The 21,963-nt window shown below is 39.3% G+C and overlaps 1 protein-coding gene across 1 annotated transcript in view; it reads left to right on the top strand.

Annotated features, from left to right (window-relative positions):
- NSD1 (nuclear receptor binding SET domain protein 1) overlaps positions 1-21,963 on the top strand; it is a 139,560-nt gene that overhangs the window by 54,825 nt on the left and 62,772 nt on the right. Inside the window, exons 4-5 of the mRNA XM_044917101.1 lie at positions 7,407-7,579; positions 9,996-12,567. Of these exons, the coding sequence (XP_044773036.1) occupies positions 7,407-7,579; positions 9,996-12,567 (2,745 nt within the window). The remainder of the gene's footprint in view (positions 1-7,406; positions 7,580-9,995; positions 12,568-21,963) is intronic.

Here is a 21,963-nt window from a genome sequence, read left to right as displayed (position 1 = left end):
GGAGGGTCAGAGGGAGAAGCAGACTCCCTGCCGAGCAGGGAGCCCGATGCGGGACTCGATCCCGGGACTCCAGGATCATGACCTGAGCCGAAGGCAGTCGCCTAACCGACTGAGCCACCCAGGCGCCCCATTATTGTTGTTTCTTTTCCAGTGCTTTGTCCTTTGTGTTTATTCTTTTTAAAATGTTTTTTTTTTTTTTTTTTAATTTATTTATTCATGGGAGTGAGAGAAGAGAGAGAGCCAGAGGCAGAGGGAGAAGCAGGCTCCCTGCCTAGCAGGGAGCCCGATGCGGGACTCAGTCCCAGGACCCTGAGATCATGACCTGAGCCGAAGGCAGATGCTTAACCATCTGAGCCACCCAGGCACCCCATTTTGTGTTTATTCTTTTTAAAAACTGCTTTTTCTGGTTTTTTTTGGGGGGGGTTAGAAGGGAACAAAACTAAACTTGAGTATTAGTCTCATTCTTTATCTTTTTTTTTTTTTTTTTAAGATTTTATTTATTTATTTGAGAGAGAGAGAATGAGAAACAGAGAGCATGAGAGGGAAGAGGGAGAAGCAGGCCCCCTGCTGAGCAGGGAGCCTGATATGGGACTCGATCCTGGGACTCCAGGATCATGACCTGAGCCGAAGGCAGTCGCCCAACCAACTGAGCCACCCAGGCGCCCTCATTCTTTATCTTTAAAGATTTCTACTTTAACATTATTTAGTAATAGTTTTTAAAACGATTATTTACTAGAGCAAAGAATTACTGTGGCTCTTTGAAGAGAACTAATATTTGAATAAACCTGTTGTTCAAAAAGCTCTACCTATGACTATCTGTGGCAGCTCTCATCTTCCCTTCATAACCATGATTGCAGGAACCATCGACTTTCTCCACTCTGGATGTGCTACTCACTTCTGAAAGCACTGAAATCACCCATTCTCTCCTAACCTTGCTCTATGCAGGGCCATTAGTTACCTGGTAATACAGTAGATAATAGTTTTTAATTTTATAGGCATTTGGTTCAGGGAAACACTCCCTTTCCTCCTAATATTTATCTCTCATCCTTGACTTTTGTGTTCTCTTGTTACAATAATCACTATTTTCATCTAATTTTTAAAAAATTCCTTTTATTATCCTTTGCTGGATCCTCTTCTACATTGCTGTTGAATGTGGGTGATTCTTTTTTTTTTTTTTTTTAACTTTTCTCTCTCTTTAAGTTTATTTCTTTAGCAACTCTGCACCCAACGTGGGGCTCAAACTCACGACCCCTAGATCAGTAGTTGCATGCTCTTTTGACTGAGCCAGTCAGGAGCCCCTCTTTTCTCTTCTTTTTTGAATAGCAGTCTTTTTTTTTTTTTTTTTTTTTAAAGATTTTATTTATTTATTTGAGAGAGAGAATGAGATAGAGAGAGAGCATGAGAGGGAGGAGGGTCGGAGGGAGAAGCAGACTCCCTGCCAAGCAGGGAGCCCGATGCGGGACTCGATCCCGGGACTCCAGGATCATGACCTGAGCCGAAGAGGCAGTCGCCCAACCAACTGAGCCACCCAGGCGCCCCTTGAATAGCAGTCTTATTAACTATGAGTTTTAACTGTTATCGTTAAACTTAATTTATATACACAGTACTAGTGTTTCCCCAGGCTTCAAATCTGCTAGCCCAGCTGTGTACTTGAAGCTTTCACTGGGATGTCCTTTAGGCACCTGAGCTTAGCTTATTTAAAACTGACATAATTATTTTCCTCCTCAGGCCAGTACTTTCTTCATTTCCTGCCTTAGTGAATAGATCCCTGCCACCTAGTTATGTACCCCAAATACCTAGAAGTCACCCTTTTCTTCCTTCTTTGTGCCCTTATACCATCAGATTCTGTATTTTCTATAGAACTTTTTTTAGATATAATTTACAGAGCATAAAATTCACCCCTTTTAAAGTATACAATTCAATGAGTGGTTTTTCGTATATTCAGAGTTGAGTAACTACCACCAATAGTCAATTTTAGAACATATTCATCATCCCAAAAAGAAACCTCATACCCTTTATCTACCCTCTCCCCAATCTTCTCACCCCTTACACCTCTTTGCCCTAAGTAACAAGTAATATATTTTCTATCTCTATAGATTTGCATATTCTGGATGTTTCATATAAATGGAATTATATACTATGTGGTCCTTTATGACTACTTTCACTTAGCATAATGCTTTCAAAATGTATTCATGTATCAGTATTTCATTTTGTTTCATGGTAAATGTATTCCATTATATGGATAGACCACATTTTATTTTTGAATTCATCAGTCAATGGACATTTGGACCGTTTCTTCCTTATGGCTATTCAGAATAGTGCTACTGTGAATATTTGTGTATAAGTTTTAGTGTGGACATAATGTTTTCAAATCTTTTGAGTATATACCCAGGAGTAGAATTGCTGGCTCACATGTTAACTCTCTCTAGCTTTTTGAGGTGCTTTGAAAAGCTGCTACACCAGTTCAGATTTCCACCAGCGTGAGGGTTCTAATTTCTCTATGTCCTCACTAATACTTGTTAATCTGACCTTTTTTCTATTGTGCTAAAATATATGTAACAAATTTACCATTTTATTTTTTAAAAGATTTGATTATTTATTTGAGAGAGGAGGTGGTGGGGAGGGGAGGAGCAGAGGGAGAGGGACAAGCAGACTTGGTGCTGAGCACGGAGCCTGACCTGGGGCTCAGTCCCACAACCCCGAGATCATGACCTGAGCCGATACCAGGAGCTGGATGCTTAACCAACTGAGCCACCCAGGCACCCCACAAATTTACCATTTTAACCATTTAAAAAAGAAAAGATTTATTTATTGGGGGGGGGGGCAGAAGGAGAGGGAGAGAGTCTCAAGCGCACTCTGCACTGAGTGTAGAGCCCGACATGGGCTCTATCTCAAGACCCTGAGATCATGACCTGAGCCGAAACCAAGAGTTGGACCCTCAACCAGCTGTGCCACCCAGGCACCCCATTTTAACCATTTTCAAGTGTACAGTTTAGTGGCATTAAATACATACACGTTGTTGTGCAATTATTACCACTACACATATCCAGAACCTTCTCATATTTTTACACTGAAAATCCGTACCCATTTGATAAGAACTTTTAGCCCCTGATCAATACTATTCCACTTCTTTCTCTAAGAATTTGACTATTCTAGGTACCTCATATAAGTAGAATTATACAATATTTGTTTATTTGTGTCTGGCTTATTTCACTTAGCATAATGTCTTTAAAGTTCATCCATGTGTCAGTATTTCATACATTTTCAAGGCTCAGTAATATTCCAGTGTATGTATATACCACATTTTGTTCATCCCTCAGTGGACATTTGGGTTCTTTCCATGTTTTGGCTGATGTTTATAATACTGCTAGGAGCATGGTGTTCAAATATCTGTTCTGACCCTTTTTTTTTTTTTAAGTTTTATTTTTATTTAAGTAATTTCTATACCCAACATGAGGCTTGAACTCACAACCCCAGCCAAGATCAAGAGCCAGGCAGGCACCCTTCTGACTTTTTATTACTTGTCAAATCCTTTTGTTTTGTCTTTAAATTTTTTTTTTTTAAGATTTTGTTTATTTGACAGAGAGTATACAAGCAGGGGGAGCAGCAGGGAGAGGGAGAAGCAGGCTTCCGTTGAGCAGAGAGCTGGACATGGGGCTCGATCCCAGGATTGTGGGATCATGACCCAAGCCAAAGGCAGACACTTAAACAACTGATCCATCCAGGTGCCCCTAAAAATTTTTTTTTTCTCAAATTTTGTTTTTTTGATTCCCAGTGTTACTACCTTAGTTTAGGTTCTAGTCATCTTGGTTATACACTATTTTGGTAATCCCTGGTCTACTGAGTCTTCTCTCTGTTTCCGCTTGAATGTGTTATTCCAAGGTCAAGGAGATTTATATTTCTAAGACCCAAAACTGAGCCTGTGGTTCCACAATTTAAATGAGGCTCCTCAATGCCAAGAGCTTACACAATGGTCAGGCTCTTAACATGGCATCAAGCTCTTTAAGGTGTAGCCACTGCTTACCTGCTAAGTTTTTATGATTTAGTGTTCTGAACTACTTTTAGTTCTCAGCTGTTTGTTTATTCATTCATGCCTTTGAATGTTCTGGGCCTTCATACTAGAATTCTCTCCTTAACAAAGTGTTTATTTACCTTTAGAAATTCTGCTCAGGTGTCCCATTTGTCCTCTAATTAATGATCTCCACTTTTTTTTGGTTCCATTTATTTATTTGAGAGAGCTAGAGAGCATGCACATGGGTGAGGGGAGGGGCAAAGGGGAAGGGAATCTTCAAACTGACTCCCCGCTGAGCATGGAGGGGCTTGATCCCAGGATTTGAGATCATGACCTGAACTGAAATCAAGGGTCGGCCGCTTAAACGAATGAACCATCAAAGTGCCAGAATGATCTCCACTTTTAAATGTTATTTTTAAAAAGTGAATGTTTGGTTAAGCGGCCTACTGGTTTTGGCTCGCATCATGAGATCAAGCCCCATGCCGGGGCTCCATGCTCAGCATGGAGTCTGCTTAAAAAATTCTCTCTCTCTCTCTGCTCCTCCCTCCATTCTTGCTCTGCTCTCTCTCTCTCTCTCTCTCTCTCTCATAAATAAATAAATAAATCTTTAAAATAATAAAAATAAAAAGTGAATGTTTATGTTACTGTAATTACCATATTCTTTTACCATAATCTATTTGTATATCTCTTACCCACCAGGCAGTAAAATTCTTTTTTGTCCTCTTTAGTGCTGGCACATCATAAGTGTTCAGGCTGTGTTGATTGAATTTACTTAATTATGGGAGAATTATGTACTATTCATATTGACCTTCTGAACCTACCATATATGTATATATATATCTTATCATTTAATCCCCCTTTATAGGTGGTTTCTTTTCTTTTTTTTTTATTCTTATGTTAATCCCCATACATTCCATCATTAGTTTTAGATGTAGTGTTCCATGATTCATTGTTTGTGCATAACACCCAGTGCTCCATGCAGAACGTGCCCTCCTCAATACCCACCACCAGGCTAACCCATCCTCCCACCCCCCTCCCCTCTAAAACCCTGTTTGTTTTTCAGAGTCCATTGTCTCTCATGGTTCGTCTACCCCTCCGATTTCCCCCTATAGGTGGTTTCTATGGAAGGATTTTATTTTTTTAAAGATTTTATTTATTTATTTGAGAGAGAGAGAGAATGAGAGACAGAGAGCACAAGAGGGAAGAGGGCAGAGGGGGAAGCAGACCCCCCGCTGAGCAGGGAGCCCGATGTGGGACTCGATCCCAGGACTCCAGGGTCATGACCTGAGCTGAAGGCAGTCGCTTAACCAACTGAGCCACCCAGGCGCCCTCTATGGAAGGATTTAATTTAGTAGGTGGAGACTAAGCGAGACTAAGGAGTTCAGTGTTTTCATAGAACTTGTTTTTGAAATGGACTAAAAATCAAAATTCAACCAGGTTGTAATTTTATTATTATTATTATTTTTTTTAAAGATTTTTTATTTATTTATTTGAGAGAGAGAATGAGAGAGAGAGAGCAGGAGAGGGGGGAGGGTCAGAGGGAGAAGCAGACTCCCTGCCGAGCAGGGAGCCCGATGCGGGACTCGATCCTGGGACTCCAGGATCATGACCTGAGCCGAAGGCAGTCGCTTAACCAACTGAGCCACCCAGGCGCCCTGTAATTTTATTATTAAGCTCTATTTTTGTAGGAAAATAGCCATTTCAACTAAAGTTTATGAAAGCTGTTAGGTACTCTTCATTCTCTGGTTGTATAGTTTTGAAATTAGCATTTGTAAAGAAGCTGCCTATGAAATTTACTTGATATTTTGGCTACTCTTCTAATTACTGTGGAGACCTGAGTTTTGACAGTATTTACAGCTCTTTATACTTGTTCTAATATTGAGTTTATACATCTCCCCTCCCCTTTCTTTTCTTTTTCTTTTTCTTTCTTTTTCTATTCTGAAGGAAGTTGACTTTTCCTGTTTTTTATTCAAAGAGATATTTGGATTCCTTTTTTTTTTTTTTTTTAATGGTTAAGGGGATTAGATGTGAGTTCCTATGTAAGTGAATTTTTATATTAGATGATTTCCTTTTCTAAATACAGGCCAATTATTACACATTGTAAAAAAGAAAGAAACATTATTACACATTGTATAGTCCTGATATATTTCTTTTGTGACATTTTTTACTGGTATGAAAAATGCCGAAATGTAAATTTGATTATAATCTTTTCTAGACAAGATCTGTATTGTTTTATTTTTGTTAATTGTATGTTTAGAACTTTGGACAACAAAGAAACTGTAGAATAACTGGATTTCTTACTGTTTTTATTGTTCTCGGGATTTCCTTTTTTGTTTTAAATTTCTGTATTTTGAAATACCAGGTTCTGCTTTTTCTGCAAAGCCAATGTTTCATTCTGAATTTGCCCTCTCTGAAGTTATTCTACTTACCATGTGTATAAAAGGGGTATTATACTACTTATTTCGTAGAGTTGGTTGTTGTGAAGGCTAAGAATCCATGCAAAACACCTAGTGTAAGTGAGTGCCTAGTCCATAGTAGCCATTCTGTAAATGTTAGCACATCATACATGGCAAGGCATTGGAGCATTTTTTTCCTCCCTTATGTTTTAGCATAGTTTTTTAAAATTTGTTTGGTGGGCCGCCTGGGTGGCTCAGCCGTTAAGCGTCTGCCTTCAGCTCGGGTCATGATCTCAGGGTCCTGGGATCGAGCCCTACATCGGGCTCCCTGCTCCGCGGGAAGCCCGCTTCTCCCTCTCCCACTTCTCTTGCTTGTGTTCCCTCTCTCGCTGTGTCTCTCTCTGTCAAATAAATAAAACATTTAAAAAAAAAATTTGGTGGTTGGTTCTAATTATTATATTTGTGGTGTTGTGGCTTATTAAATGCCCTTTGTATTTTCTGGTAGCAATGGTATAAGACTTTATAGACTGAGGATAAAAGGAACTTAGTTGATTGTTATATCAATTTGTTCTATGATTGACTAATCAATCGCATATCATCAAACCAAACCACTGAAGTTGTTTCATAATCTCTTACACATTTTCTTTCCACATGGATTGAATATTTAAAATTTCCCCCTCTGGCCTCTTCTTTTTTCATAAGATTTTATTTATTTATTTGACAGAGAGACAGCAAGAGAGGGAACACAAGCAGGGGGAGTGGGAGAAGGAGAAGCAGGCCTCCTCCTGAGCAGGGAGCCCAACGCGGGGCTCGATCCCAGGAGCCCAGGATCATGACCTGAGCTGAAGGCAGACACTTAACAACTGAGCCACCCAGGCGCCCCTCTTTTTTTTTTTTTTTAAAGTAAAGATTTCTTTGGCAGTGATGGTATGGCTGTTCTCTTGAAGATGAACAGTCATCGCTTTAAAGTAATGGCACTGGTTCTTATTTTTATCTAGTTTCAAACCGGAGGCCCTATCGACAGTACTACGTGGAGGCTTTTGGGGACCCTTCAGAGAGAGCCTGGGTGGCTGGAAAAGCAATCGTCATGTTCGAAGGCAGACATCAATTTGAAGAGCTACCTGTTCTTAGGAGAAGAGGGAAGCAAAAAGAAAAAGGATATAGGCACAAGGTAAAGAAATGAAGCCTCTCTAATTATCTTCTTTGGGGTGGGCAGGGAAGAGGCAAGGAAGAAGTCTTATATTATTTAAATATAAGTTATTTCCTTTGGTAGTAGGATATTTGTGAGAAAATAAATGAAAGCAATGTTTTTCCTGGGATGAAATCGGGTAGCCTTCCATATATTTACACTCAATTTTTTGAGAAATAATTTCAGATAACTTTTACCATGTCACTTAGATGTGACGGTATAAAATGACATGACCAGTCTTCTTTGTTCATATCTTTTGTAAGAAGAAAATGATCCTCGAAATGAACTATTCTACTTCTCACTCTCTGGATTAATTCTCTTAAAAATGAGAAAGATAAAACTAAACATTTTTGTTTGTTGTCTTGGGTTTTTGTTTGTTTTTATTTTAATCATCTGGTGCTCATCATAGACAAGTGCACTCCTTAATCCCTATCACCTATTTCACCCATCCTCCTTCAGGTAACCATCAGTTTTTCTCTGTAGTTTAAAGAGTCTGTTTCTTTGTTTGTCTTTCTGTCTCTTTTTTCCCCTTTGCTCTTTTGTTTCTTAAATTACACATATGAGTAAAATAATATGGATTTGTCTTTCTCTGACTTATTTCACTTAGCACTGTACTCTCTAGCTCTATCCATGTTGTTGCAAATGGTGTTTTGGTTTTTGTATGTGGTTGTTAATACTTAAAGTTGCACTTTCAAGCCCAGTTATGTTTTAATAAAGAATATTATGTTTTTGTTCCATTTGCTTGATGTTTTGTGTTAAAGTTAGGTGAATAAAATTTTGGTTTATTTCTTTTTTCTTTTTTTTTTTTTTAAAGATTTTATTTATTTATTTGAGAGAGAGAGAATGAGAGACAGAGAGCATGAGAGGGAGGAGGGTCAGAGGGAGAAGCAGACTCCCTGCCGAGCAGGGAGCCCGATGCGGGACTCGATCCTGGGACTCCAGGATCATGACCCGAGCCAAAGGCAGTCACTTAACCAACTGAGCCACCCAGGCGCCCTTGGTTTATTTCTTTTAATATTCCTTTGTAGTTAATTCTAGAAGGTGAAATAGTTCCTGTTAGGTTGGTGTTTCAGGCTTTTCTGTGTATAAATACTTAATAATCATTATTAGGATAAGTTAGAGTCATTATGCAGTCCCTTCTGTTTCTTAGTTGAATTCTCTGAGGATTAGTGTCTTCATTTCTAAAACTAATGTAATAATATGTGCACTAGAACTGTTGGGAGAATTAGAAATAATGATAAATATTTAATATGTCATAAGTTTGATGCCCTAAAACAACTAGTATATGTTATTGTTATGATGAAGGAGGCTTACCTGCATCAGTTCCAATACTTGGGGTAGTTGGTGGTAGGGAGGTGTTAAAGAGTTTTTGTGTCAAGCCTTTAGTTATGTAGCTTAACCAACCCATTTTCAAAGGAGTTCAGTAGGGCTTTCAGATTCTGGAAAGTTATTTTACTCTCGTCACAGTTATGAGAATTAATGAGTGTGTGTTTGTGTGTAAAATAAATTAAAGGGTCAGCTCATTGCTTTATAAGAGGAGGCTACCTTTCCAGTGACTGAATTTTTACATGCTCAGTGGAACATCCCTTTTATAAGTATTAAAGTATAGTTGGCTAATAGTTAGACCCTTGACTAATAACAATTGTATGAAGCCAAGGAGGGAAATAAGAGTTTGAAAAATTAGTTATATTTCACAGAACATCAGTGTCTCCATCTGTGAGGAATCAAGAAAGGCACATATGTAATACCCAAGGTGTTTTGGTGTCTCTGGACAACATGACTCAGCCCAGGAGACTGCTTAGTTATAATCCAGATTTTATGTAACATGTATAGAATGATCAGATACATCACCAGAAATAAAGGGGCCTAGGGAGAACCAGAGGTTCAAATTTAGGGTCTCCTAGGGTAGATCTGACCTCATTTCTCCCGTCCTCATTTTTCCATGTTCATCTTTTTTAGGCTTTTGCTTTCTCATACAACTGAGCAAGTGCTTGGCCTTCATAAGTCAGGAAGAAAATAAATCCTTATTTTAAAGTGTGGAGGGGTAAATAGGAAGGGTCTGATTATTCCTTGATTTAGTAATATAATGTTGATTAGTAATGCAGTCCTAGTTATGGCCCCTCTTTTGTAAAGGAGGGAGAGCAGAGGATGTGTGGGATTAATCTTTCTTCTAATGACAGATCTTAGTGGTAGAAGTAGATTTGAGGAATCCCCCATTGTTTATTTAGGCTCTGGGTGAACAATGGGTGCTAACCACCTGGCTGGTACCATAAAAGTACCTTGAAGAAGTTACAAGGCTTGGAAAGGCTTCTTATTTGAGAGGTCTTTACTGATCATCTCTCTATTCCCTTTTGTATTTTTTTGATAAGTGATAATCTTTTTCTCCTTTAAATTTAAGGTTCCTCAGAAAATTTTGAGTAAATGGGAAGCCAGTGTTGGTCTTGCTGAACAGTATGATGTTCCCAAAGGGTCGAAGAACCGAAGATGTGTCACCAGTTCAATCAAGTTGGACAGTGAGGAGGATATGCCATTTGAGGACTGTACAAATGATCCTGAATCAGAACATGACCTGTTACTTAATGGCTGCTTGAAATCTCTGGCTTTTGACTCTGAACATTCTGCAGATGAGAAGGAAAAGCCTTGTGCTAAGTCTCGAGCCAGAAAGAGTTCTGATAATCCAAAAAGGACTAGTATGAAAAAGGGCCACATGCAATTTGAAGCACATAAGGAAGAACGAAGGGGAAAGATTCCAGAGAACCTTGGCCTAAACTTTATTTCTGGGGATGTATCTGATAAGCAGGCCTCTAATGAACTTTCCAGGATAGCAAACAGCCTCACGGGGTCCAACACTGCCCCAGGAAGTTTCCTGTTTTCTTCTTGTGCGAAAAACACAGCAAAGAAAGAATTTGAGACTTCAAATTGTGACTCTTTACTGGGCTTGTCTGAGGGTGCCTTGATCTCTAAACGTTCTGGGGAGAAGAAGAAACTCCAACGAGGTTTGGTGTGTAGTTCAAAAGTGCAGCTCTGTTACATTGGAACAGGTGATGAAGAAAAGCGAAGTGATTCCATTAGTATCTGTACCACTTCTGATGATGGAAGCAGTGATCTGGATCCCATAGATCACAGTTCAGAGTCTGATAACAGTGTCCTTGAAATTACAGATGCTTTTGATAGAACAGAGAATATGTTATCTGTGCAGAAAAATGAAAAGGTAAAGTATACTAGGTATCCTGCCACAAACACTAAGGTAAAAGCAAAGCAGAAGTCCCTCATTACTAACTCACATACAGACCACCTAATGGATTGTACTAAGACAGCAGAGCCTGGAACTGAGACATCTCAGGTTAATCTTTCTGATCTTAAAGTATCTACTGTTGTCCGCAAACCCCAATCGGATTTTAGAAATGATGGTTTCTCTCCAAAATTCAACACAGCATCAAGCATTTCCAGTGAGAACTCACTAATAAAAGGCGGGGCTACAAATCAAGCTCTATTACATTCAAAAAGCAAACAGCCCAAGATCCGAAGTATAAAGTGCAAACATAAAGAAAATCCAGTTGTAGTGGAACCTCCAGTTATAAATGAGGACTGCAGTTTGAAATGCTGTTCTTCTGATACCAAAGGCTCTCCTTTGGCCAGCATTTCCAAAAGTGGGAAAGTGGATGGGCTAAAACTACTGAGCAACATGCATGAGAAAACCAGGGATTCAAATGACATAGAAACAGCAGTGGTGAAACATGTTCTGTCAGAGTTGAAGGAACTCTCTTATAGATCCTTAAGTGAAGATATGAGTGACTCTGGAACATCAAAGCCATCAAAACCATTACTTTTTTCTCCTGCCTCTGGTCAGAATCATATACCTATTGAACCAGACTACAAATTCAGTACATTGTTAATGATGTTAAAAGATATGCATGATAGTAAGACCAAAGAGCAACGGTTAATGACTGCTCAGAACTTGGTCTCTTATCGGAGTCCTGGTCTTGGGGACTGTTCTACAAGTAGTCCTGTAGGTGCATCTAAGGTCTTGGTTTCAGGAAGCTCCACTCACAGTTCAGAAAAAAATGGAGATGGCACTCAGAACCCAGTCCGTCCTAGCTCTAGTGGGGGTGACTCTGCAGTGTCTGGAGAGTTGTCTGTATCTGTACCTGGCCTAGTGTCTGACAGAAGAGACATCCCTGCTTCTGGTAAAAGTCGTTCAAACTGTGTTACTAGGCGCAACTGTGGGCGATCAAAACCATCATCTAAATTGCGAGATAGTTTTTCAGCCCAGTTGGGAAAGAACACATTGAACCGTAAAGCCTTAAAGACAGAGCGCAAAAGAAAACTCAACCGACTTCCAGCTGTAACTCTTGAGGCTGCACTGCAGGGAGACAGAGCCAGTGGAGGTTCAGAGAATGGTTCCTCAAGAGGTGGGCTAGAAGACCCTGGTAAAGAGGAAGGCCTTCAGTTAATGGGCCATTTAACAAGTGAAGACAGTGCCCATTTTTCCAGTATTCATTTTGATAACAAAGTCAACCAGTCTGACACTGATAAAATTCCTGAGAAAGTCCCCTCTTTTGAAAACAGAAAAGGCCCAGAGGTGGATACTGAAATGAACAGTGAGAATGATGAACCCAGTGGTGTAAATCAAGCGGTGCCTAAAAAGCGGTGGCAGCGTTTAAACCAAAGGCGCACTAAACCTCGGAAGCGCACTAACAGATTTAGGGAGAAAGAAAACTCTGAGGGTGCCTTTGGGGTTTTGCTTCCAGCTGACCCCATAAAGAAGGGGGATGAGTTCCCAGAGCATAGACCCCCTACTTCAACAAACATACTAGAGGATACACTGGCAGATCCCAATCATTCCAGCTGCTTAGATTCAGTTGGACCACGGTTGAATGTTTGTGATAAATCCAGTGCCAGCATTGAAGAGATGGAAAAAGAGCCGGGAATTCCCAGTTTGACACCCCAGCCTGAGCTCCCTGAACCAGGTAAGGACCCCTGACAATGATAAGGATTAGAGAAGTAGTGGTGATAATGTTACCCTTCTGAAGTTGGGCTATTTTGATGGAAGGGCTAAGTGTAAATTGGGAAGAAAGTACTATCACTTGAAGGATGAGCTTTGTGTACAAGATCTGAATTTTGAGGGCCAGGTTTCCATATACTTTCAGAAATTATGTTTACCAGAAGCTCTCTCTCTCTCTCTTTTTTTAAAATTTTATTTATTTGAGATAGAGTGAGAGAGCGAGCACAAGAAGGGGAGCAATAGGCAGAGAGAGAAGCAGACTCCCCACTGAGCAGAGAGCCTGATATGGGGCTTGATCCCAGGACCCTAGGATCATGACCTGAGCCGAAGGCAGACGCTTAACCAACTGAGCCACCCAGGTGTCCCAAACCCATGACCTTTTTAAATCTATGAAACTTTTTGGGACTCAGTCCGGCATTGTAGGTAATTGAGAGGCTCTGAGCCTAAAATTTAAGTATAGTTATTAGTTTACAGAAAGTGAATAGATTTTATTGAATGTTAGGCTTCCTTTACCACAATTTAAGGAAGGTCCATTGATGATGTAGACAAAAGGGACATTTGCTTTTGGGAAAAAGAAAGTGTTCTGTAGTACTTATTTGAAGGCTTTAGATGTCTTAACTTCCCTTCTGTAACAAGGTTTGAGAACAACAAAAAACTGAAGTACCAGGGTATCTTACCTTAGCAGCAGAAGAAAACAGCAGAAGTCTTTCAAGATATTAATATTATATACAATATAATTGTTGAGGATAAAACTGACTATCCTTTTTTCCCCCATTTTTTATTGTTATGTTAATCACCATACATTACATCATTAGTTTTGGACGTAGTGTTCCATGATTCATTGTTTGTGCATAACACCCAGTGCTCCATGCAGAACGTGCCCTCTTTAATACCCATCACCAGGCTAACCCATCCCCCCACCCCCCTCCCCTCTAGAACCCTCAGTTTGTTTCTCAGAGTTCATCGTCTCTTATGGTTTGTCTCCCCCTCCGATTCCCCCCCTTCATTCTTCCTCTCCTGCTCTTTTTTTTTTTCTTAACATATATTGCATTATTAGTTTCAGAGGTACAGATCTGTGATTCAACAGTCTTGCACAATTTACAGCGCTCACCATAGCACATACCCTCCCCAGTGTCTATCACCCAGCCACCCCATCCCTCCCACCCCACCCCCCACTCCAGCAACCCTCAGTTTGTTTCCTGAGATTAAGAATTCCTCCTATCAGTGAGGTCATATGATACATGTCTTTCTCTGATTGACTTATTTCGCTCAGCATAACACCCTCCAGTTCCATCCACGTCATTGCAAATGGCAGGATCTCATTCCTTTTGATGGCTGCATAATATTCCATTGTGTATATATGCCACATCTTTATCCATTCATCTGTCGATGGACATCTTTTTTTTTTTAAAGATTTTATTTATTTATTTGAGAGAGAGAGAATGAGGGACAGAGAGCATGAGAGGGAGGAGGGTCAGAGGGAGAAGCAGATTCCCTGCCGAGCAGAGAGCCCGATGCGGGACTCGATCCTGGGACCAGGATCATGACCTGAGCCGAAGGCAGTCACTTAACCAACTGAGCCATCCAGGCGCCCTGTCGATGGACATCTTGGCTCTTTCCACAGTTTGGCTGTTGTGGACACTGCTGCTATAAACATAAGGGTGCACGTACCCCTTCGGATCCCTACATTTGTATCTTTGGGGTAATACCCAGTAGTGCAATTGCTGGATCATATGGTAGCTCTATTTTCAACTTTTTGAGGAACCTCCATACTGTTTTCCAGAGTGGTTGCACCAGCTTGCATTCCCACCAACAGTGTGGGAGGGTTCCCCTTTCTCCGCATCCCCGCCAACATCTGTCATTTCCTGACTTGTTAATTTTAGCCATTTTGACTGGTGTGAGGTGGTATCTCATTGAGGTTTTGATTTGGATTTCCCTGATGTCGAGTGATGTTGAACACTTTTTCATGTGTCTGTTGGCCATTTGGATGTCTTCTTTGGAAAAATGTCTGTTCATGTCTTCTGTCCATTTCTTGATTGGATTCTTTGTTCTTTGGGTGTTGAGTTTGATAAGTTCTTTATAGATTTTGGATACTAGCCCTTTATCTGATATGTCATTTGCAAATATCGTCTCCCATTCTGTCGGTTGTCTTTTGGTTTTGTTGACTGTTTCCTTTGCTGTGCAAAAGCTTTTTATCTTGATGAAGTCCCAATAGTTCATTTTTGCCCTTGCTTCCCTTGCCTTTGGTGATGTTTCTAGGAAGAAGTTGCTGTGGCTGAGGTTGAAGAGGTTGCTGCCTTTGTTCTCCTTTAGGATTTTGATGGACTCCTGTCTGACATTTAGGTCTTTCAACCATTTTGAGTCTTTTTGTTTGTGGTGCAAGGAAATGGTCCAGTTTCATTCTTCTGCATGTGGCTGTGCAATTTTCCCAACACCATTTGTTGAAGAGACTGTCTTTTTTCCATTGGACATTCTTTCCTGCTTTGTCAAAGATTAGTTGACCATAGAGTTTTGAGGGTCCATTTCTGGGCTCTCTATTCTGTTCCATTGATCTATGTGTCTGTTTTTGTGCCAGTACCATACTGTCTTGATGATGACAGCTTTGTGATAGAGCTGGAAGTCCGGAATTGTGATGCCACCAGCTTTGCTTTTCTTTTTCAACATTCCTCTGGCTATTCGGGGTCTTTTCTGGTTCCATACAAATTTTAGGAATATTTGTTCCATTTCTTTGAAAAAAGTGGATGGTATTTTGATGGGGATTGCATTGAACATGTAGATTGCTCTAGGTAGCATTGACATCTTCACAATATTTGTTCTTCCAATCCATGAGCATGGAACATTTTTCCATTTCTTTGTGTCTTCCTCAGTTTCTTTCATGAGTATTTTATAGTTTTCTGAGTACAGATCCTTTGCCTCTTTGGTTAGATTTATTCCTAGGTATCTTATGGTTTTGGGTGCAATTGTAAATGGGATCGACTCCTTAATTTCTCTTTCTTCTGTCTTGTTGTTGGTGTATAGGAATGCCACTGATTTCTGTGCATTGATTTTATATCCTGCCACTTTACTGAATTCCTGTATGAGGTCTAGCAGTTTTGGGGTGGAGTCTTTTGGGTTTTCAACATAAAGTATCATATCATCTGCAAACAGTGAGAGTTTGACTTCTTCTTGGCCAATTTGGATGCCTTTTATTTCTTTTTGTTGTCTGATTGCTGTGCCTAGGACTTCTAATACTATGTTGAATAGCAGTGGTGATAGTGGACATCCCTGCCACGTTCCTGACCTTAGGGAGAAAGCTCTCAGTTTTTCCCCATTGAGAATGATATTCGCTGTAGGTTTTTCATAGATGGCTTTTATGATATTGAGGTATGTACCCTCTATCCCTATACTCTGAAGAGTTTTGATCAAGAAAGGATGCTGTACTTTGTCAGATGCTTTTTCTGCATCTATTGAGAGGATCATATGATTCTTGTTCTTTCTTTTGTTAATGTATTGTATCACGTTGATTGATTTGCAGATGTTGAACCAACCTTGCAGCCCAGGGATAAATCCCACTTGGTTGTGGTGAATAATCCTTTTAATGTACTGTTGGATCCTATTGGCTAGTATTTTGGTGAGAATTTTGCATCCATGTTCATCAAGGATATTGGTCTGTAATTCTCCTTTTTGATGGGGTCTTTGTCTGGTTTGGGGATCAAGGTAATGGTGGCCTCATAAAATGAGTTTGGAAGTTTTCCTTCCATTTCTATTTTTTGGAACAGTTTCAGAAGAATAGGTATTAATTCTTCTTTAAATGTTTGGTAGAATTCCCCTGGGAAGCCATCTGGCCCTGGGCTTTTGTTTGTTGGGAGATTTTTGATGACTGCTTCAATTTCCTTAGTGGTTATAGGTCTGTTCAGGTTTTCTGTTTCTTCCTGGTTCAGTTTTGGTAGCTGATACATCCCCAGGAATGCATCCATTTCTTCCAGGTTATCTAATTTGCTGGCATAGAGTTGCTCATAATATGTTCTTATAATTGTTTGTATTTCTTTCGTGTTGGTTGTGATCTCTCCTCTTTCATTCATGATTTTGTTGATTTGGGTCATTTCTCTTTTCTTTTTGATAAGTCTGGCCAGGGGTTTATCAATCTTGTTAATACTTTCAAAGAACCAGCTCCTAGTTTCGTTGATCTGTTCTACTGTTCTTTTGGTTTCTATTTCATTGATTTCTGCTCTGATCTTTATTATTTCTCTTCTCCTGCTGGGTTTAGGCTTTATTTGCTGTTCTTTCTCCAGCTCCTTTAGGTGTAGGGTTAGTTTTTGTACTTGAGACCTTTCTTGTTTCTTGAGAAAGGCTTGTATTGCTATATACTTTCCTCTTAGGCATCCCAAAGATTTTGAACAGTTGTATTTTCTTTTCTTTTTTTTTTTAAAGATTTTATTTATTTATTTGACAGAGAGAGGTACAGTGAGAGAGGGAACACAAGCAGGGGGAATGGGAGAGGGAGAAGCAGGCCTCCTGCGGAGCAGGGAGTCCGATGTGGGGCTCGATCCCAGGACCCTGGGATCATGACCTGAGCCGAAGGCAGACGCTCAATGATTGATCCACCCAGGCGCCCCTGAACAGTTGTATTTTCATTTTCATTGGTTTCCATGAATTTTTTTAATTCTTCTTTAATTTCCTGGTTGACCCATTCATTCTTTAGTAGGATGCTCTTTAGCCTCATGTATTAATAGTTCTTTCTGACTTTCGTCTTGTGATTGAGTTCTAGTTTCAAAGCATTGTGGTCTGAAAATCGGCAGGGAATGATCCCAATCTTTTGGTACCGGTTGAGACCTGATTTATGACCCAGGATGTGATTGATTCTGGAGAATGTTCCATGGGCACTAGAGAAGAACGTGTATTCCGTTGCTTTGGGATGGAATGTTCTGAATATGAAAACTGACTATCCTTCAACATAAGATTCTCAAAATTGTTTACCATAGTAGATTTTGTTTTCTAACAGCTTTATTGAGATTTAACTCATGTACCATGAAATATCCATCATTTTAAAGTTTATACTTCAGTGGTTTTTTTCACAGAATTGTACAATCATCAACACAATCAATTTTGGAATATTTCCTCACCCAGGAAAGAAACATAGTACCCTTTATTAACCTCCCTTCATTTCTCCCCAGTCTGTAGATTTTCCTGTTCTGTACATTTCATGTTAATGGAATCATACAATATGTGGTATTTTAGTGTTTGGTTCTTTTAAGTTAGCATGTAGCAATGCTTTATTTTTATTGTGGTAAAAAATACATAAATTTACCTTCTGAACAAGTTTATACAGCATTACTGTATACACATTGTTGTACAATAGATCTCTAGAACTTTTTCATCTTGCGTGTCTGAAACTGTACTCAACTGAACAGCAATTCGGTTTCCTTTTCCCCCATGCCCTGGCAACCACGATTCTCCTTCTGTTTTTATGAGTTGGATTACTTTAGATATCTCATGTAAATGGAATCGTGTACTGTTTGTCTTTTTGAGATTGGATTATTTCACTTAGCATAATGTCCTCAAATTTCATCCATGTTTTAGCATATGACACAATTTGTCTTTCTTGAAGTTGAATAATAGTCCATTGTATGTACATACCATATTTTTTTTATTCATCTATCAGCAGATATTTAGGATTGGACATTTAAGTTGCTTCTCTCTTGGCTATTGTGAATAAGACTGCTTTGAACATGGGTGTGCAAATAACCTCTTTGAGGTCACATTTTCAGTTCTTTTAGACTGTATGCCAGAAATTGGAATGGATCATATAATTCTATTTTTAGTATTTTGAGGAAATTCCAAACTGTTTTCCATAGTGGCTACACCATTTTATAATCCTACCAACAGTGCGCTTAGTGTTTCAATTTCCTTACATCCTCACCAGCACTTGTTATTTATTTTTTTATAGTGGCCATCCTAACAGGTGTAAGGTGATAGCTCATTATGGTTTTTTTTTTTTTTTTTTAAAGATTTTATTTATTTATTTGACAGAGAGAGACACAGCGAGAGAGGGAACACAAGCAGGGGGAGTGGGAGAGGGAGAAGCAGGCTTCCCGCAGAGCAGGGAGCCCGATGTGGGACTCGATCCCAGGACCTGGGAGAGGGAGAAGCAGACTTCCCGCAGAGCAGGGAGCCCGATGCGGGACTCGATCCCAGGACCCTGGGATCATGACCTGAGCTGAAGGCAGTCGCTTAACCAACTGAGCCACCCAGGCGCCCTCATTATGGTTTTGATTTGCATTTCCCTAATGATTAGTGATGTTGAGGATCTTTTCATATGCTTGTTGGCCATTTGTATATCTTCTTTGAAAAAAATGTCTCTCCAGGTCCTTTGACCATTTTTGAATTGGGTTGTTTTGTTACCGAGTTGTAGGATTTCTTTGTTTCTTTCTTTCTGCCTGCCTGCCTGCCTTTCTTTTTTTTCTTCTTCTTTATTCCCCCTTATTTGATACATGGTTTGCAGACATTTTCTTTCATTTTGTAGGTTGTCTTTTCACTATGTTAATTGTTTCCCTTGCTATGCAGAAGATTTTAAGTTTGATGCAGTCCAATTCGTCTATTTTTGCTTTTGTTATCTGTGCTTTTGGTATCCTATCAAATAAATCATTGCTCATTCCAGTCATGAATCAAATCTTTTGATTTGATTGAAACAAGGATCTTTTTCCTTGTTTTCTTCTGGAGTGTTATAGTTTCAGATCTTAGATTTAGGTTTTTGATCCATTTTGAGTTAATATCTGTAAATGGTGTAAGATAAGGGTCCATCTCTTTTGCATGTGGATATCCACTTTTCCCAGCACCATTTATTGATGAGACCATCCTTTCCCCATTGTTTAGTCTTAGCATACTGGTCAAAGATAATTTGACCATACACTTAGAGTTTATTTCTGTGTTCTCCATTTTGTTCCATTGACCTTTGTGTCTGTCATTATGGCAATATCATATTAGAATGTCGCTTTATAATATATTTTGAAGAAATGACATATTCTTTGCCAAGATTGTTTTTGGCTGTTTGGTGTCCATTAAGATTCCATGTGAATTTTAGGATTTTTTTTTTCCTGTTTCTGCAGAAAATGCCATTGGGATTTTGGTAGGAAGTGGCCTGGCTGTCTCAGTCGGTAGAACGTGTGACTTTTGATATCAGGGTCATGAGTTCAAGCCACATACTGGGCCTACAGCTTACTTTAAAAAAAAAAAAAGTGTTGAGGGACATCTGAGTGGTTCAGTGGGTTAAGCGTCCAACTCTTGGTTTTGGCTCAGGTTATGATCTCATGGGTTGTGAGATGGAGCACTGTCATTGGGCTTTGCACATAGCTGGGAGTCTGCTTGAAGATTCTCTACTTCTGGCCCTCCCCCCCCAACTCATATGAGCATGTGCTGTCTTGCTCTCTCTCTCTCTCTCTCTAATAAATCTTTAAAAAAAGTGTTGAATTTCTGCATCAGTTGAGATAGTCATGTGATTTTCTTCATTTTGGTAACATTTGTATTACATTTATTTTTTTATATGTTGAATTATCTTTCCATCCCAGGGGTGAATCCCACTTGGTCATGGTGTATTGAATTCAGTTTGCTAATATTTGTTGAGGATTTTTGCAGCAATGTTCATAAGGAATATTGGTTTACAGTTTTTTTTTTTTAAAGTGTATTTGTCTGTCTTTGGTATCAGAGTAATGCTCACCTCATAAAATGAGTTTGGAAATGTTCTCTCCTTCTCAGTTTTTGGAAGAGTTTGAAAAGGTTTGGCATTAATTCTTTTTTAGATGATTGGTAGATTTCTCCAGTGAAGCCATCTCATCCTAGGCTTTTTTCACTTGGGAGGTTTTTAATGACTGATTTAATCTCCTTACTAATTCCTAATTCAAATTTTGTATTTGTTCATGATTCAGTCTTGGTATGTTTCTAGAAATTTATCCATTTCTAGATCATCCAGTTTGTTAGCATGCAGTTGTTCATAGTAGTTTCTTATAATTCTTTTGCTTCTGTGGTATCAGTTGAAATGACTCTTCTTTAATTTCTGGTTTTAGTTATTTGTGTTTTTTTCCTTAGTTAATGTAGCTAAGGACTTTCTAATTTTACTGATCATTAAAAAAATCAGTGCTTAGTCTTCTTGATATTTTTAATTTCCTGTTTTATTTCTGCTCTAATATTATTTCCTTCCTTCTGCTAACTCTGGATTTATTCTTATTCCTTGAAGTGTAAAAATTAGGTTGTTGATTTGAGATCTTTTTTCTTAAAGATTTTATTTCTAAGAGAGAGAACAAGCAGGGGGGAGAGGGAGAGGGGAGAGGGATAAGCAGACTCATCGCTGAGAAGGAACCGAATGCAGGACTCGATCCCAGAACCCTGGGATCATGACCTGAGCTGAAGGCAGATGCTTAACTGACTGAGCCACCCCAGGCACCCTGGAATCTTTTTTCTTAATGTAGGTGCTTCCTGCTATAAACTTCTCTCTTAGTACTTACTTTACTGGATCCCATAAGTTTAGGTATATTGTATTTTCATATTTGTTTGTCTGAAGATATTTTCTAATTTTTCTTGGGACTTCTCCAACACACTGGTTGTGCAGGAGTTTGTTGATTTCCATATATTTGTGGATTTTCTAGTTTTCCAACTGCTAGAGTTCCAGCTCATTGTGATTGGAAAAGATAACATGGTAGGATTTCAGTCTTCTTAAATTTGTAAGACTTGATTTGTGGTCTGTCGTGATTTATCATGGAAAACAGTTCATGTGTGCTTAAGAAGAATGTGTGTTTTGCTGCTATAAGGTGGAATGAGTGTTCTGTATATGTTTGTTAGGTCCATTTGATAAATAGTGATATTCAGATTCTCTGATTTTTTTATTGATCTTCTGTCTGGTTGTTATATCCATTATTGAAAGCCAGATATTGTACTCCGCTATTATTGACTATTTCCCCTGTCAGTTCTGTTAGTGTTTGCTTCATATATTTGGGTGCTCTGCACATATATTTATATTTGTTATCTTCCAAAGTATGTGGGGTTTTTTTGTTTGTCTTTAGAGGAGCTGGGTGGTGGTGCCGAGAGAGAGGGAGAGGGAGAGAAGATTCTTAAGCAGTCTCCATGCCCAGCATAGAGCCAGATGGGGGCTTGATCTCACAACCCTGAGAACATGACCTGAGCCGAAATCTAAGCCGCATGCTTAACCACCCGAGGCACCCAGGCACTCCTGGAGATTTATTTCGACCCTTTGATCAGGGCCAAGTTTCCCTGTTTTCTTTGTGTGCTTGGTGATTTTTTTTTCCCCCTGAGTTTTACGCATTTGAATAACAACCACTTCTAGTCTTTTTTTTTTTTTTTTTTTTTTTTAAGATTTTTTTTTTTTTTTTGA

The sequence above is a fragment of the Neomonachus schauinslandi genome, chromosome 7 (assembly GCF_002201575.2).
Source record: "Neomonachus schauinslandi chromosome 7, ASM220157v2, whole genome shotgun sequence".
Taxonomy (NCBI): domain Eukaryota; kingdom Metazoa; phylum Chordata; class Mammalia; order Carnivora; family Phocidae; genus Neomonachus; species Neomonachus schauinslandi.
Note: the sequence above shows the minus strand (reverse complement) of the source record. Positions and strands in the feature narration are given on the sequence as shown.